Source organism: Thrips palmi, unplaced genomic scaffold (genome assembly GCF_012932325.1).
Source record: "Thrips palmi isolate BJ-2018 unplaced genomic scaffold, TpBJ-2018v1 HiC_scaffold_12, whole genome shotgun sequence".
NCBI classification, from domain to species: Eukaryota; Metazoa; Arthropoda; class Insecta; order Thysanoptera; family Thripidae; genus Thrips; species Thrips palmi.
Genome location: NW_023144623.1, coordinates 1390916 through 1408589, shown reverse-complemented (window position 1 = coordinate 1408589; position 17674 = coordinate 1390916). Strand labels below are relative to the sequence as shown.

General features: G+C 45.1%; 1 protein-coding gene across 4 annotated transcripts in view; it reads right to left on the bottom strand.

Annotated features, from left to right (window-relative positions):
* Positions 1-7376: 7376 nt before the first annotated feature.
* LOC117640573 overlaps positions 7377-17674 on the bottom strand; it is a 63091-nt gene continuing 52793 nt past the window's right edge. For 3 of the 4 annotated variants that reach the window (XM_034377147.1, XM_034377148.1, XM_034377149.1), the window contains exons 2-4: positions 16197-16367; positions 9525-9689; positions 7393-7958 (exon numbers count right to left, since the gene is read on the bottom strand). In XM_034377147.1, the coding sequence (XP_034233038.1) occupies positions 7794-7958; positions 9525-9689; positions 16197-16292 (426 nt within the window). In that variant the 5' untranslated portion in view covers positions 16293-16367 and the 3' untranslated portion in view covers positions 7393-7793. Of the gene's footprint in view, positions 7959-9524; positions 9690-13237; positions 13445-16196; positions 16368-17674 lie in introns of all 4 variants that reach the window. The other variant, XM_034377150.1, reaches the window with a different exon arrangement.

The window sequence follows — 17674 nt, the reverse complement described above, 5'->3', positions numbered from 1 at the left end:
TTGTGCAATTGCAATTACGGATAGATTTTGCTTGTAATACGGATGAAATCATCCGTATTACAACGAGTTTTTCGTCCGTACCTTACGGATATTTTCGTCTGTATGTTACGGACACGAAAACCTTTGTATTACGGATGAAATCATCCGTATTACAAACAAAATCCATCCGTAATCGCAATTGCACAAAAATGTCCGTATTGCGGATACATGGTGTCCGTAAGGAGTCTTCAGTGTGGATGTTCGAGTACCATGTCACTCGTTTCAATGTGAATCGAGCACTGAAAATCCAAGTGTGGGACAGGCATGCACTAGATAACGTGGGACAAAATGTCCCACACTTGTAAGCGTAGGACAAAGTGTCCCACGATTGCAAGCGTGGGACACGGATTTGTCCCACGCTTGTGCAAGTGTGGGACACGGATTTGTCCCACGCTTACAAACGTGGGACACCGTTTGTCCCACGCTTGTAAGTGTGGGACACGGATTTGCCCCACGCTTGCAAGCGTGTAACACGGTTTGTCCCACGCTTGTAAGCGTGTAACACGGTTTGTTCCACGCTTGCAAACGTGGGACATTTTGTCCCACGCTTACAAGCGTGGGACAGTTTGTCCCACGTTTACAAGCGTGGGACAGTTTGTCCCACGTTATCTAGTGCATGCCTGTACCACACTTGAATTTTCAGTGAGGTCTGGGCCTGATTCGGTCCGTGCGTAAACGCATGTGACTAGAATCCAAGCGAACCTTACATTCCTAGAATGAGAGTGTAGCTAGTCGAAATCCAACTCATTACCCAATCTTTAGGTTTTCGGGATAGCTCTATCGATGGGGCCAGGCGCGGGGGCTTATAATAAACAATAATCAAAAATAATCGAAAGTCAAATTGTAAAAAAAAGTGCCTCTTTTAAAAAAATGCAATTCCTCCTTTCAGTGTTTTTGTCATTTCTTCATTATGGCCAATTACTTGGTTTCACAGCAAGTTAGAAGGTCACATCGCTTCGTCTATCACACTTAAGAATGTAAAAGCCTTGTAAGTTAGGCAATTGAACTCAAAAGAAGTGGAAAAAAATCAGTTGAATGCAATCAAAATTTTTTAAAAACTTCGAAAAAAAAAAATTATTGTACGCTGTGGACTTAGGTGATCTCCCCCTCGGGGCCTGGTGTCCTTGATCTCATGACATATCGGAAAATGTTATTCCGAGCTTTGTGCGATCAGAAGTTTGCCCTCGGGTGGCTTATTCGGTGTTCTGTCCGGAACGGGTCGAAACCGTCGCTGCGAACGTGTTGACGCAAACTCCTGCCGATGTGTTCCTGTCTCCCTCTTTCCCAGCTGACTAGGAAAGGGGGAGAGGAAGGGAATTGGGAAGGGGGGGGGGAGACGCAGCCCGCAAGTTGCCACCGCATCGCCAAAGAGTTTGCGGCATAGGCGACGCTACAGCGATAGAGAGAGAGAGAGAGGGAGAGAGAGAAGAAAGAGAGGAAAAAAGGGGGGCTTGCGTCACACGACATGCCGACGTCGTTGACTGCTACACTGGACAACCAGGAAACCGCTCTTCCTCACTCCATCCTCCACAGTGTGCGCGTTCCATACACCCGTGCTTTGAAAACCGTACCTAGAGGCCTTACCAAGAAAGGCAGCTTCTGAAAAGAAAGTATTTTGAGCCTTGCAAAGAAAATACTCCGTAGTTTACGAACTCTTTCTTACGAACTTAAGCTCTCTCTTACGAACTCGGAATTGAGCAGCGTTAACCGAATTGGCCTGCGAGCTTTGACATAGCATGTGTGGCCAGCGCTGCCAGACACGCATGGACGAGTGCCACACTTGAGTAGTCTCGCGGGGCTAATTGATAAATCGATATCACGGAATTCGGATGCCTGTCCAGTGCGGGGTTGGCGCTGCCATGCGAACGCACGTTCGCTTAAAGGTGACAGCACTTCGCGACACTGTGGGAAAAAATCACAGTAAATCCTGTTGTGATTAGTACAGCTGTCACTGTAGTTCAGAGTACAGGATTTACTGTACTTTTTTACAGGATCTACTGTACTGTGTACGGGATTTATTGTACCACGGGGGTGGAGTACGGAATATCCTGTACCAGGTACAGTAAATATTGTAGCCAGGCACAGTAAACCCTGTGTTCTGAACTACAACGAATCCCGGCAAACAAATTAAAGGGATTCGCTGTGGTTTTTTCGCACAGTGGACCATGTTCGGATGCTTCGAAATTCTCGTGACTCCCCGAAGCAGTTTTGCGCGGTCAAATATGCGATACCAGTAAAAATCGTCAAATTTAATTTTACTTCTTTGAATTGTACCTTATTTTTCTTCTTTCCATGTTAAGTCTAACGCAGCAAACCGGACCTCGAAATTCAAAAAACTTTGGCTCCAGCACATTCTACAAGTTGATTTTGGTTTGACTTAGCATCTTTTCTCCTTATATTTGGCGTAGACATTCGGTGCTAGATGTTCAGTGAGTTTGTTCCGTAAATTTTCAGGGTGAAGACAAGGTACATTTTAGCGCACTGTTAAAAGTTATTCTTATGTTTCAGACAAAATTAGGAAGAAGTAACAGTAGGTGGTTCTGAAATATCCGACTATTTCGGTGGGGTACGGCTTGGCCTACCTGGCAGGCGCCAAGAGCACGCTAGGGAACACCAGCTAGCGCACAAGGCCAGCGCCACTGGAACTCACCGCCCAATGCCTCAGAATGAAAAGCCTTGCAAAATCGCACAACTTTTAGGCAGAATAAAAATTGCTTGACTTTGAAGTGGAATATCTCCGGAACGGTTCGTCAGAAAAATCTGGGGTTGTGATTTTTGGATTCAGCGGACCCTGCGTAAGATAAGACTAGTTTCAAAAAGACTGGGTACTTTTAACTGCAAAATCCCAAGATATGGGACTTTCCCATGAAGTCTCCATGAACGTGACTATAGCGTTTCTCCATAAAATTTCGGATCTTATTTCTAACAGTGGATGCTTGGTTCTGAGCAAAAGCTATGCACATCAAACGTACGCCAATTCAGTGCGGTGCGGGCACCTTGATTTCTTAACGTTCTCAGGTACCGCCGAGGCGTTCCGAGATTCTTGGTTGGTGCGGGCTAGTCATGCTGCTGCTGGGGTGCGGCGCCCGCGCCCTGGTGCCGCCGCCCCGCCTGGGTTCGCACCCCGAGGCGGTGTGCGCGCTGTCCTTCGTGCCGAGACTGCTCGGCCACAGCGAGCACCCCCGCCTGTTCGTGGTGGGATCCGCCCCCTGGCTGGGCGCTGTCCTGGGACGCCTGCCTGCGCCGGCGGCCGTCACCCTCCTGCCCTTCGACGACAGCGTCTGGCGGGACGCGGCACTGCGAATGACCATGGAGGACGCCCTCGTGCTGGTGAGCAGCAGGGACGATGCCCAAACCTAAACAATACCAGCTCCGACAACAGGTTGCACTCATGACTACACCTAAACTAGGGGTACGCGCCGTTCAGTGTGGGCGCGTAGTGTGGCTGAGCGATGCGAAGTAGTTTGTGCGCTTCGGGCTTTGCATAAGTAGACGAGATGTGCAACTTATGGTCTCATATGGGGTGAAATGTAGGTCTGGGTGGAAGCGATTTTCGTTATCAGCTCACAAAAAATGGGATGAATGTCAAACTTGATTCAAAAATTTTGGTCCTAAATTGGTCTAAATTCGGTAATGCGTGAGTCTGGGAAAAATTAGGAAGCCATTTTTGAGTTCAGCATATCAAAAACTGCAGGAAACAATATATATAATATATCGTATATTTACGACTTGAGTCGTAACAAAATATGTCGTTTAAGAACGACATAATTGTTTTACAAAATGTCGTAAATTTACGATTATTTTTAACAGTGTAGCGCAGTTTACACACTAAATGTCATGGGACTTTTTTTGTCCCACGATTTATGCAATTTTAAGCACATCCGGCGCTGATACAATTTTGTTCCCGCCTGGCGACACATTTTGTCCGACGCCTGCAACAAGTTGTTCTTTCACTGGACAATTTGTCCCGCCTGGCGGACACAAAATTGCATCACCACCGGATGTGCTTAAAATTGCATCATTCATGGGACAAAAAAAGTCCCAAGACATTTAGTGTGTAGTTACCACACTGTGGCAAAAAGGTACGGAAAATTCTGTTAATTTTTTTGCCAGGATTCTCCGTAGCCCTCTTATCAATATTCTCTGTAGGCTCTTACAGTATTCTCCGTAGGGCCGTACAGTATTCTCCGTTATCGTACGAGTTAAAGTTATAACCTGTAAGTAACCTCTGAATTCTGTTTAAAAGGATAAAAAATGTTTTTTATGTCTTGAATTTGAGTGGAGATACGTGCAAAAGTCTTTACCCTTAACCTGTAGCGAACATTGTTCTATGTTACGTAATGAAAGCAGTGTTAGTTGAATGTTAAGTTCAGAAACCCTGATTTCAGGTGGTGGCGGAGACGCTCTCCGTGCTGGTGCAGTCCATGCCGGTGGGCGCCATGCCCTACCTGGCCCGCACCGTCATGTGGGCCGGCTCGCCGCCGGGCTCGGCCAACGCGACGGCGGAGGCCGTGCGCGGCCTGGCCTACAAGTGCCTCTTCAACGCGGCGCTGCTCCTGACGGCCCCAGACGGCGGCACGACCGTCTACCGCAACCCGTGCACGTGCGGCGAGCACCCGCCGCCGGTCTCCGAGGAGAACCACTGGAGCCCCGAGCTGGGCTGGGCGTTCCCGATGGAGCCGTTCGCGCGGCCGTGCCGACAGTGGCGGCGCCCTGCGGACGGCGTGTTCGAGGCGCGGATCAACCCCTTCCTGTTCAGGGGCAGCATCCGGCGCTGGGCCGAGGACAGGCAGCGCGAGCTGCGCCACTTCGCCAAGCACCACGGCGTGGCCTTGAGGACGTACTGGATGAGCGAGGAGGACGGCGAGCTGGAGCACGCGGTGGCGTGCCGGCTGGACGTCCTGGCCTCGCCCTTGCCGCTCAGCGCCGCGCTGCACCTCGTGCCCTTCCCGTGGGCCGTGACGCACATGATCGCCGCGGTGCCAGCGCCGCGCCGCCGTCGCCGCGAGCCGCTGTCCGTGCTGGCGGACGAGTTCTCCGTCACGAGGTGGCTCACGACGTACGCGGCCGTGTTCGCGGTGGCCGCCGCCGTGTTCCTGCTGCGCGCTGACGGGCCGCTCGCCGCCGACGCCCTTACTGGTAAAACTAAAGCGTAGTATTACCCACTGTTTTCAAGCGTAATCAGTTTACGCTTGAAATCAAGCGTAACAGGCTCATCCGCCAAGATTTCCCCCATCTAAATGCATGGGGGAATTTCTAGCCTATGCTTGATTTCAAGCGTAACGTCTTCAAGCATAACTTTATGCTTGGCTCAAGCATAGAGTTACGCTTTGGTTTTACCAGTGCTCGAGGGCCGCGGTGCGCCCCTCCCCGGCGCCCTGGGCGTGCTGCGGCGCCCCGTGCTCGGCTGCTGGCTCCTCGCCGGCGTCGTCCTCACCACCACCTACCAGGCAAGGGCAACTCCAGCCGAGTGTGTACATCAGAACCCACCAAATTCAACCAAACCCTTTCCAAATTTAGGGGTTTTTGACTGAGAAAAAATGTACGGTTTTCGCCGTTTATTTACTAACGGTGCTCAACGATGTGGTAAACACTCCGGTGAACCTTGTACAGACTACTCCCTATTACGGGGTATTACACTTGTATTACGCATGTATTACGCCTCGATTTCATTGAAAATTGACATTTTTTGTTACTTTTGGTCCGAAAATGTATTACTATTACGCGTATTACGGCGTAATACCCGACTTTTATGTGCGGGGATTACGCAAGTGTTTACCCCCTCGGTGCTCAACGTACCTGGAAGTACGGCGTTTACCGTAGTTTGTACACTGCTTTTGAAAGATGTAGTCATTTATTCCACTCCAAGGAGTTCGAGGGAATTTTTAAAATCGTCCAAATTAACTTTGTTGTAAAGAAATGGATGCCTCTCAGCTAGTGCACTGCACGAAGTACAGTAAACACTGCTCTGCAAACTAAACTGTGTGCTCAGAACACTATGTTCAGCGTGTACTTTCAAGTACACTCCGACGAGAGTGTGTTTAGATGAGTACACTCCAACGAGAGTGTGCCTATATGAGTACACTCTAAAGAGAGTGTGCTCAGATCCTGGAAATAAATGCTGTTGAGAACACGCTCGTGTGTGTGCTCGTGAGCACACGCTGAAGAGAGTGTACTGAGTTCACTGTTGAGAATGCAGAGTGTACTTCTAACTTCCAAGTACGGCGAATTCCTTTAATAAACTAACAGCGAAAACCGTACCATTTTCTCACAGTGTGCGCACGCCGAAATTAACAGACATTCCACCTTGCCACCAGGGGCAGCTTCTGAGCGAGCTCAACGTGCGCAACTCGGTCGAGAACATCGACTCCGTGGAGCAGCTGGCCGCCAGCAACCTCACCATCATGATGCACAACCCGTTCCACGCGTCGCTGTTCCCGCTGCAGGCGTGGGGGCTGGCGCACAGGGTGCACTACACTGTCGGCACGGGCACCACGCTCACGGACATCTTCGACTTGATCGGCGAGGCGCGGACCGCCGCCGTGCTGCTGAGGCCGGGCGAGACCGAGCTGCCGCCCATGGTCGCCGACACGACGCGCGTGCACACTTTCCAGCTGCCGCTCGAGCAGTACGTCACCAACTACGTCGTCATGCCGGGGTCGCCCTTCGAGGCGTCCTTGAGGAAGTTCCTGGGCCGCTGGCGGGCGGCTGGACTTGCCGACAGGTTTGCCAACCGGGACACCACCGTGACGGGCCGGCAGAAGCCTCCCACCCACAGAACGTCGGCGAGGGCTGAGCCTCTCAGGCTAAAGCACGCTCGACCCATGTTCACTATTCTCCTCGACGGCCTGGTCAGTGCCGGGCTTGTGCTTCTGACGGAGATACTTTTGTCCATGAGGAACAGATCAGGTCCCGGCAGCAAGACGAGATGCCCCACTCCACAAAAAGCCATTTGAAAAGGGGGCTCTCCATTCAATGAGTGATTCACCCGGTCCGGTCATGGATTTTTAGAGTGACGAACTGCCAGAACTGCCCTTTGCACTCACAGAACCTAGCGAAACCATTCGGTGCGGAGCTTTGCGAAAAGTTTGGCTTGATTGTATTACGAAACTGATAGTTCGCAATTTTGAGAACAATGTGTTTGCAAGGGTTCGCAATACGAACAGGTTTTTCTCAAATTGAGAAGCACTTATAGCAAGTTGCGAACTACTAATTGGCAATAGCCTACTGATGCTTTAGTTGCATAGCGAAAAAGCCGGATTGTTTGCAAGCTTACAAGCACATCGGTTCGCAAGGTTTAAAGAGTGACTTATATTTGAGACCGTCTGGTGTTTGGTACCATCGTTAGTAGAATTTGTTAGTTCGTGGGTGCAGCTTTTAATTCTCAAACCGATAAAATAAGTTGAAATATAAATATGATATGAATCGAAATAAATTTGAAATAAGTGAAATAATTTTGATTTGAAATTATAACGAGATTTTATTGACTCTTGGCATGCCTAGAGATGCTGCACCATAGAGCTGAGCATTTACAAAGTAACAGATTATTCTGTCCATTAAAATACACACACCCAAAAACACGAAAAACAGGGATATTACAGTGGACAAGTAAAGCAATTTACAAAGTAATTTTTCTTTCCACTAGTTTTATTTGTTTGAAATTGTTTCCCCTTCTCTTCGCCGTTGCATCCAGAGGACACTCTCTAAGCTTGAAGACCCTGGTTGAGCCGAGTGTGAAACGAACGATACGATGCTTACACGACGGACTTTGGAATGAATCGGAGCTCCACGTGGGAGCAGAGGCTGGCATTTTTGGAGTCTCTTTGTCCGGTGTTTAAGGTTAGATAGTAGTGGCCGTACGGGAACACGTGAATGTTGGGAAAGGCCCAATCCACCGGATCATCGAAAACGTACACCCCCTGGAATTGTCAATACATTACAAGCTGCGACGAAGTGTAACACGAGCTTACTCTATTATCGCAGATACTCCGACTGAGCCTCATACATAATGCACGCTTAAAACCTTTTCGAAGTATTTTGAGCATAATACTAATGCTCAATACAAACTAATTTACTTTGTTATACGAAGAAAAGAAGTTCTTTGTAAGCTTTTGTATGTATGCTCTAAATACTTCGTTAAAACAGACTGCTTTTCGTTTGACGCAGCGTCAAACAAACAAAAAAAAACATTTGGCTGTTTTATTGAGCTTTAAAGCTCGGACCGCTACTATTCCAGGCCTTTTTGACAGAGCCACGGGCGACAGAGCTTGTACCAAAAAAGGGTAACAAATGTCAATTTGAAACATTTGAAATTTGGAACTTTCTCAACTTTGGGGTGGTGTCCTTGAAAATTTGAATTTGACACATTTATTTTTGAGAGGGGGCGGGGCGTATGAAGATGGCTCATCGTAGTCAATTTTATGGTGATTGTCAAACTCATAGTTTTGTCGCGGTTTAAGATCCGTCAACCAAACCTAACCTTGGACAATGACCTTAACTTTAGACAGAAACGAATAGAGCAGTGACAGGACGTTAAATCCACAGCATATTTATCTTCATGACGTTCAAGTTTCGGAAAGGTTTTTGCCGTAGGAGCCTGTGTGGCCTGTCCAAAGTATGGACAGTTTACTTCAATTTTTGCCCATTTGTAGCTTCATAGGGGTAGGTTGGGGAAGGAAAGTACAAAGCGCGTACTTTGCAGTGTACAGAAGTTCCAAATGAGGAGTCAACTATTCTGCTCTCGTGAACTTGTAATCCAATGCCTTCCTAATGAAATGGATCACTGTTCATTGATTATAGTTCCCCACATTACGTACAACATGCTTAAATGTATGTGATTTCAGAACTCCTCGAAAAGGGTAAGAAAAGTACAACGAAAAGAATTGCGATTTCAAACCAGGAGACCACCAATCTTGGCTCAATACACGTTTAACCCTAAATTGGAGACCTTTCACTTGCCATTAGTTCAAGTTTTGTCAAAATCGCACTGCGAGAAAAAGTGTGGATAGTACAACAAAGGTACAACAAAAACTGTACAGTGAAAGTACAACAGGGATTGTTAAAAGTACAACGAAAATTGTACAAACCACAACGAGGCCTTGACTGCACAGCACTCGTCATGCCGATTTCATTGTACTTTGTACAACAATTGTTGTACTTAAAAAGTACAATAAATACCTGATAAAAAATTTGCCAGAAATTTGTGCACTTTTGTTGTAGTTATTTCTAGCGGTGCAGTTTCAGTTCGGAGATTTAACGGGTGTTCTTTTCTTACCCGAGCCTCGAGTGCGCTCTTCTTACCCAACCTACCCCTATACTTTTGAATCAGATCAGAACGCAGACTATCTGAAGCTTCGTTTTATTCCGTAGTAAATGCACCAAAAGACCAATGAGACATGTATGAGCCCTCTCCAATGAGATATGTCCTGGGAAAACTCGCGCCAGAAAATTCATTTTGGTGTTAAAATTCTCTAACTTTTCCGTACCGGAGGTGCCGAGCAGGCACCTGTCATGCTGACGCCTTTGTAAACAGCTTTGAAGAGGGACGGTACGTTGGCTCTGAACATGCTGCACCCTATCTTCGGGAACTTGAGCACAAAAGCACCGTTTTTCCACTCATTGTTAGCTCGTATATCCATCCTCATGTGAGCCTGCGACAAAGCGGTACAAATATGAGAGGCGAACACTGAACAGCATTTCTTTTTTAGGCACGAAGTAGCCTTATAGTATACCCAGGATTCAGCCGGCCCGAGATTCAATTTGTGTGACCCTTTATGCATTTCGGAAATTTTCCAGGGATCCTTAACTTAACTCAACATTTAACTGACACTGCTGTCATAACGTAACATAAGACAATGTTCGCTAAAGGTTAAGGGTACGGACTTATGAAAATACTTGCAAAAGTATATCCACACAAATTCGAGACATAAAAAAATAACCTACCCTTTTGAAAAGATGTTCGAAGTTAAGGGTAATAACTTTAACTCTTATGATAACGTTATGATGCCCTTATGAGGTAAGTTAAGGATCCCTGAAATTTTCTATACGATTTTAATGAGATTTTGCAGACTTGTAGAACTTTGAACGCTGATTCTCATGCTGAAATCTGGTTAAAAAGTTAACGGCCAATTTTGAGAAATTTGCTGTCAAAATCGCCGTTTCCATGGCAAAACTCGACTCGTCAAAGGAAAAAAAAGGGAGTGGGGGGAGCCCGAGCCGGGGCGGACCAATAGCCGAGCTTCTTTTTGGGTCTGTACAGCTTACTCCAAAAGCTGAAATAGCACGTCCGAAGTGAAAAATTTCTTTGACTGCAGGTAGACAAGATGCAACAATAGAATTGGTGTCGGTTCGAATGCAGTTTTTCGGGTAGAACTATCCAATAATACTTCTTGATCGGAGTGTTTTCGGACATGCGCAGTAGGTTTGCAACCTGTTTAACAGTTTAACCAACTGTAGCATTTGAAATCTGTATTAATTTTGCTCTCTTCCTTGTTTTTTCTTTGTTTCCTGCTTCTGAAAATTCAAATAAAACAAATTTTCAATTTTTATGTGATAACTTTCTAAAAAAATATTCACAGAAAATTAGCAAAACAAAAGTTCTTTTTTTCTGACGTAAAGTTTCTCAAATATTACTTTTTTTTCTGTCAATAAAACAATTTTCGGATAACGATGTAGACGCATTAATCATTTCTCAGGATGCCTATGAATCAGCACAAGCCATGATTTTCACAGATACTTCAGATAATACACAGCTCCTAGTGTAATTTTTTGATAAATCTAACACTGAGAACTTCAATGAGAGTTGATGTACAAGTCATCAAAGCAGAAAGTGCTTCAATGTGTTAGTGTTATAGGTTTGTTTTAGATATGAAACGATCTTTCATTACAGTGTATGTGGAAATATATTCATTTTTTTTAAGATTTGCAAATATTGTGTACAGACTCCTGGTCTTCAGTATTTTCTTAAACTATCTTTTTCATTGTAATCAATAAACCTGTGTGTGTGTGTGTGCGTCTTTAGACTGCTCCTTCTCCTGAACGGCTTGGCCGATTTGATTGAGATTTAGCAAGGTCGTTGGGTATATTCTTGGCTCACCACACGCCAAAATTAAGCCTTCGATCATGTCGATTTGTGTGCCGATGCCTAGCACGGGAAGGAACGAGGAGGCTGGTGCCCGTGTTGAGCTCCGAGCGCGAGGCGCGCAACCTGGCTGCCTTCCTCTGCATGGAGGCGGGCATCAAGAAGGAGCAATGCAACGCGGAGATCTTCCGCGAGATCGGGGCCATCGAGCCCCTCAAGAAGTGCGGGTCGTTCCCCGACGCCGCCGTGGCCTCCCAACACGTGTCGATACATACACATAGCTTTGAAAGCAGTAAAATTTTACAACGAATTTTTGCCATAAATATTACGATGTAAAGCATATGTCATTAATGGGTAGCTTAGGTATTGAAAGTAAATGAATAATTTTTAAGGTAAGGAATACAGAAAGTGTTCATAGAGTAATAATAGAAACTTATGGAAATTTATGATTCTCATTTGTCAACATAAATTAACTAATAATTTCTACAAATGTAAATTGACGATCAATCTTTACAAGGTAGGTTCACGCTAGACCGCGTCTTGTCGTAACAGGCTTCGCGATGTTTCGCTGCCTGTTCCTCCAATCCGCGCCTGGCGTACGCCTACCTTGGCCTACCTTGGCCTACCTTGGCCTGCGGCGCTAGCCTGCCTTCGGCAGGCAATGGCTTGTCCATCGTCGGTTACTTCTAACTTGTTGCATGCTGGGGGGCTCCGGCCCCAGACCCCCCTTCATTCTAGGTAGAGTTGCTTCATCTACAGATAACATTATCTTGACCCTTGTAACCTTTGAACTTATCGAGGCTGGGGTGCTCCGCCCCCCAGACCCCCCCGAGCGATTCTCACGTTTCGGGGTAGTTTCGTTTCTTCTGACTCCTGTGCCCAAACGAGCGCAGATATCGACATGGGGTTTGTTTGTGATGTTAGGGAGGGCCATTGCCAACTAATCGCACACATTTTGAAAAGTTCAAGTTCGTTGGATTGGTCTACGTAGCGTTTGGAATACCCTAAATGTAACTTCCGTGATTGTCCAAAGAGAACATACTCGAACTTTCCGCCCCCAGTGTGGCGGTGTGGTTCGAAAATGCTGCCAACTGTCGATGAGGATTCGAAGCTTGGCATGTCTCGAGCTAATTTCAACTGAAGACCAATACGCCAGACTTCTTTCAAAGGTACTTATGCTGCAACGAAAAATGTCCTCCGTATATTGAATTTCACTACACAAATTTCGAAAAGGCAGCTCTGGACTTCTCCCCAAGCCAAACTTTTAACTTTCCATGACACAAGCCATCAAAGTGGAGTCCCTGGGATATAATAATTGCATGGGTCGCGGAATTCTAAGATGCTGTACACGGTCTCAAAGCGGGCTAGAGCATTATAAAATGGCGTGTATCAACAATTACCTGTAACTTCCGTGGCACCCTTTACCCAATGTTGCAGCAGCACTAGGTGAAAATTTTTTCCGCTTAAATGTCGGGCTTAGAGTATCATTTGACCCTGGAACGACTTTTAAGCCACAGCAAGCCCGAGTCAGCCGTTAAAGCCGATTTTCACACTTTGTAACTTCCGTGATAACGTAATTTCCGTGATCAAAACATCCACTAAAACGTATGGGAATACCTTATGGCTCATGTTTTTAGGAAGGTAGTACAAGGTCTTTACTATAAATACCATTGCCATAACTCTAGTATCATCCAGGACCCGAATAATCAGAAAAACTTAATTGGATATTTCTCAATTTCGGCAAATCAGAGACGCCAAAACTACCCCGAAACGTGAGAATCGCTCACCCCCCTTCTTCAAGACAGAAGGCATCCTGCCTGCAGAAAACTCGATTTTTCGCCGTTTTTAGGTGTTTTTCGGCTATTAAAACTGAACCAGTTGAGCTACGATGGTGAGATTTTTTCGTGTGCTGAGCCAAAAACATGCCTAAAGAGTGTGCCAAATCTCATCGAGATCGGTCGAGCCGTAGTGCGGACAGACAGACACACACAGACAGACAGACAGAAAAAACTTTTCAACCCCACTGGAGTAACAGGCTTCGCTATCGCTCAGCCAACAATGGACCACCTTGATTCCAAACCGATGAGATCGATAACATAGAAGATTGTTTATACTCACAGTTCCTTCAAAAGCCCTCATTGTGTGAATGTGGGTGTTTGTTACGAATTGCCCAAACCTCCCTCACAATGTTCAACCAATTTTTACAACAGGATCAGGGTGCCGTTTGAAGAAAGTAAGATCTTTACAAGAACGTCCTCTTGATGCTTTTCATTTCCGAGCGCGGAGGAGGGTCAAAAGGCCAATTGCCCCTCCCTGGACCCTACACTGTGGGAAAAAATCACAGTAAATCCTGTAGCGATTAGTACAGCTGTCACTGTAGTTCAGAGTACAGGATTTACTGTACTTTTTTTACAGGATCTACTGTACTTTGTACGGGATTTACTGTACCACAGGAGTGGAGTACGGAATATCCTGTACCAGGTACAGTAGATACTGTAGCCAGGCACAGTAAATCCTGTGTTCTGAACTACAGTAAATCCCGGCAAAAAAATTAACGGGATTCACTTTGTTTTTTTCGCACAGTGTAGGAAGCCGCCTGAAAGGTAGGCAAAGTCTAAAAATGCTCCCCCCCCCATTCAAAAAAATATAACAGGATCCACCACTGTAAGTTTTGATTAACAGCACTGTTAGAAAAACTGCTGTTGGTTTACGACAAATTTGTCGTAAAGTTTCATAGCAGAAGTTGCTGTCAATTGAGAAAGATGTCGTAAGATAAAATGTCGTAGTTTGATGAAAGTGCTGTTCAACGATAAAATTATCATAGACATTGGCTGAACTCATATCCTCTTCACAGTCATTGGATCCAAATCATCAATCAACGACATTGTCGTTACATGATGACAATGTCGTTACATGATGAGCAAAATCAACTAAGACGGACCACTTCTTCCGGTGACCCTCTCCGATTTGCCTTATTTTTGGTAGGCTTAATAACTAACTAAAGGAGAGTCTAAAGCCAAAATATTAGGACCGGCAAAAATTTATTGCCCGAGATATGGCCAACTTTAGTTTAACTTTTGGAGAAAAAACACGAATTTGGGTATTTTGGACTAATTTTACAATTTTCACAGTAGAGGGCTAAAATTTGGTCACTTTATGTAAAATTGGCCAAGGAACAAGAATATGACCTCAGATTTGACCTCCGACGAATACCTGAAGAGTAAACCCCCCAAAACACCCTAAAAACACATAAAAAAACAGTTTTTTCTTGGGGTTTCTGGGAAAAATATGTGGACAAAATTTTTTGATGATCTTATCTTGTAGAAAATGACGCGATGGATCGAATGAGACCACGCGCAGATTTTTATGTCAAACCGTTTAGGAGATATAGCGGTTCAAAGTATGAAAATTTTGCCATTAATTTTAAAAAAAATGTAGGTTTGGAGCATTGTTTGACGGTTTTTGCCTCCTTGGTGAGTGTGGGTGTTCCTATCTTGTGGAAAAAGACGCGCTGAATCGAATGAGACCACGCACAGAGTTGTATCTCAAACCGTTTAGGAGATATAGTGGTTTGAAGTATGGGCACGGGAGAGCTCCTGAAACACCCGACAAGGCAGGCCCGCCAAACACGTCTGTTTGGCGGGCGGACTACAGTGCCCATACTTTGAACCGCTATATCTCCTGAACGGTTTGAGATTCAGGTCTGTGCGTGGTCTCATTCGATTCAGCGCGTCTTTTACCTCAAGATAAGAACACCCACACACACCAAGGAGGCAAAAACCGTCAAACAATGCTCCAAACCTACATTTTTTTTAAAAATTAATGGCAAAATTTTCATACTTTGAACCGCCATATCTCTTAAACGGTTTGACATAAAAATCTGCGCGTGGTCTCATTCGATTCATCGCGCCATTTTCTACAAGATAAGATCATCAAAAGTTTTTGTCCACATATTTTTCCCAGAAACCCCAAGAAAAATCTGTTTTTTTATGTGTTTTTAGGTTGTTTTGGGGGGTTTACTCTTCCGGTATTCGTCAGAGGTCAAATCTGAGGTCATATTCTTGTTCCTTGGCCAATTTTACGTAAAGTGACCGAATTTTAGCCCTCTACTGTGAAAAGTGTAAAATTAGTCCAAAATACCCAAATTCGTGTTTTTTCTCCAAAAGTTAAACTAAAGTTGGCCATATCTCGGGCAATAAATTTTTGCCGGACCTAATATTTTGGCTTTAGACTCTCCTTAAGCTAGTTATTAAGCCTACAAAAAATCAGGCAAATCGGAGAGGGTCACCGGAAGAAGTGGTCCGTCTTAGTTGATTTTGCTCGATGACAATGTCATTACATGATGACAATGTCGTTCAAAGATTGTTTGACTCCTAGCATTACAATGAAATAATCACAATTGCCATATTGTCAAATATTCCGGCAAAAAGTCTCAAAACTTAGCGAAGAAGTGAAAAATGTCAAGGTCAAGCTCTTACGACAAAATAGTATGCGCAAGAAGATTTTTTAAAATACAGCCAAAATAGGCTCATAAAGATTCTTCGACTGGGTTCAGAGCCTGGCATGTGCCTTCAAAAGTCAAATTTTAGTCTCCTCGAAGAAAGATTTCATATTTTATATTCCGGAAAATAGCAAGATTTTCACCAGAACCTCCCCTTAACCTTTGAGGCAGACTGGTGAGCAAAAACACAGCTGTTCATCATGAAAGGTTATCAAAATAGCATTAAGTTTTCATGCTAATTAAGATGTGCCTTTCCCAGACTTTTTGCCGGAATATTTGACAATATGGCAAATTTGATTATTTCATCGTAATCCTACAAGTCAAACAATCTTTGAACGACTTTTGTCGTTTTGAGATGAAATTATTGTTTGATAACGATACTTTTATTGTTTTGATTTTGAGCATATTCTTTTGTAACCATACAATTTTGTATTCTTAAAACAAGTTTTTTGTAATATGATGGTTGTTTTGTTTTGAATTTTGACAATTTTGTCGTCTTATAACAATCATGCTGTTGAACTTTTTGTCGTTATCCCACAACTTTTTCTAACAGTGAGAGGTGGTAAGTTCACTCACCCAAGCGGTGTCGTCAAAGGTCTGAAGTAGTGTCAGGTTTCCGGTAATTTTCTGCTTCTCAGTAGGGTTGTAGCGGTTGAAGCGAGAGGCGCGCATGAAGATGGCCCACCGTCCATCCGTGGACCCCTTGTCGCAGGGCGTAATCCTCTCAACGTAAGTTATGTATGGGCCCTTCAGTCAACAACAAGGATGGTCAAGTAAGCCGATTCTTGGTTAAAGTGGACAAAAGAAACTACCCCGAGGCAAAATAGTCGATAAAACATCGTTCAAAATAAAACCCAATTTCAACACGATTCCATGCTTTTCTGGTTCATTAGCCGCAATTATGACGTTTAGAAACCGGCCCCGAAAGGGTGTCCCAATGTCACAGCGTAACCCTTGCCCGGGGTCAACTTGCGACAGTAGGAAATTACCTGCATTCTCATGTATCTTAGGACGTTTATGGAGCAAATAAATTGTAAAGGCAACATCTAGAACCCAGGTTTCGGAGCTGCAATAAATGTGACTATATACAGTACTCTACGTTGGACTCTCCTTTCGTCTGGTACTTTCCATGCATTTTCTGAATAGTAATCAAATATGCATCATCAGAAGACAAAACTGCATAAGTACGCATCGCTTCACATCATCAGCACAACATCCGCAGGACAGGTTAGGTCAGAAACCCGGTCAGAAATTTCCTAAGAGGCTAGGAGTGCTGAAAACAGGAGAACATGACTGTCCCAAGTTACCTCGCATGATACCGAATTTTGGTTAACTGATGGCTGGACCGAAGATGGCAACACTGAAATAAGCACCCGTGTGCGACCGTTATTGCCGATGTTAGATCTAACAACCCAGAGAGACTATTTGGCCAAATGTGTATGGGCGATTCCATGCCAAACCAACGAACGCTTGGAATTTCATCTCTCCGATTTTGATGAAACTTTTTTTGGGGGTAGGGGTCATCATAAAAAGACCCCCTGCCAAAGGGTTTTGCGATATCTCACCCCGTGTGGCTGTGGCAGGATATCGAAGTTTTAGCTTTAGTCAAAATCATGATATTTTCTTAAATTTCCTCTTTTCTGGCTGACTTTTTGGCCCGCCCTTCTATTCAAAAAATAGGGGGGGGGCTATGCATTTGCCTTTGTGTCTGTGTGTTGTTGTTGTTGGCGTCTGTGTACAAGGAAGGAGTTGAGCTAGAGTAATCAGATTTGGAAGGTACTTCAGGAGTACCGTCCAAACAAGTAATCCGGTGGTGCAACTCCCTTCCGGGTCACACAAGTGCTGCTGCAGGTGCATCATGGTTTACATGAGAGGGAGGGGGATTTCCGCCATTATTGGTGCTAGCAGGGCACATAGGGGTATTTTTGGAATCGGGGCGACGAGACAAGATGAATGGTCCTGGTCCCGACCCCATCGGCCGCTTTTACCAGTTGGCCAGATCAGGATCTTCAAAAAAAAGGGGGTCGACCGACTAAAACTAGGGGTACGCGCCG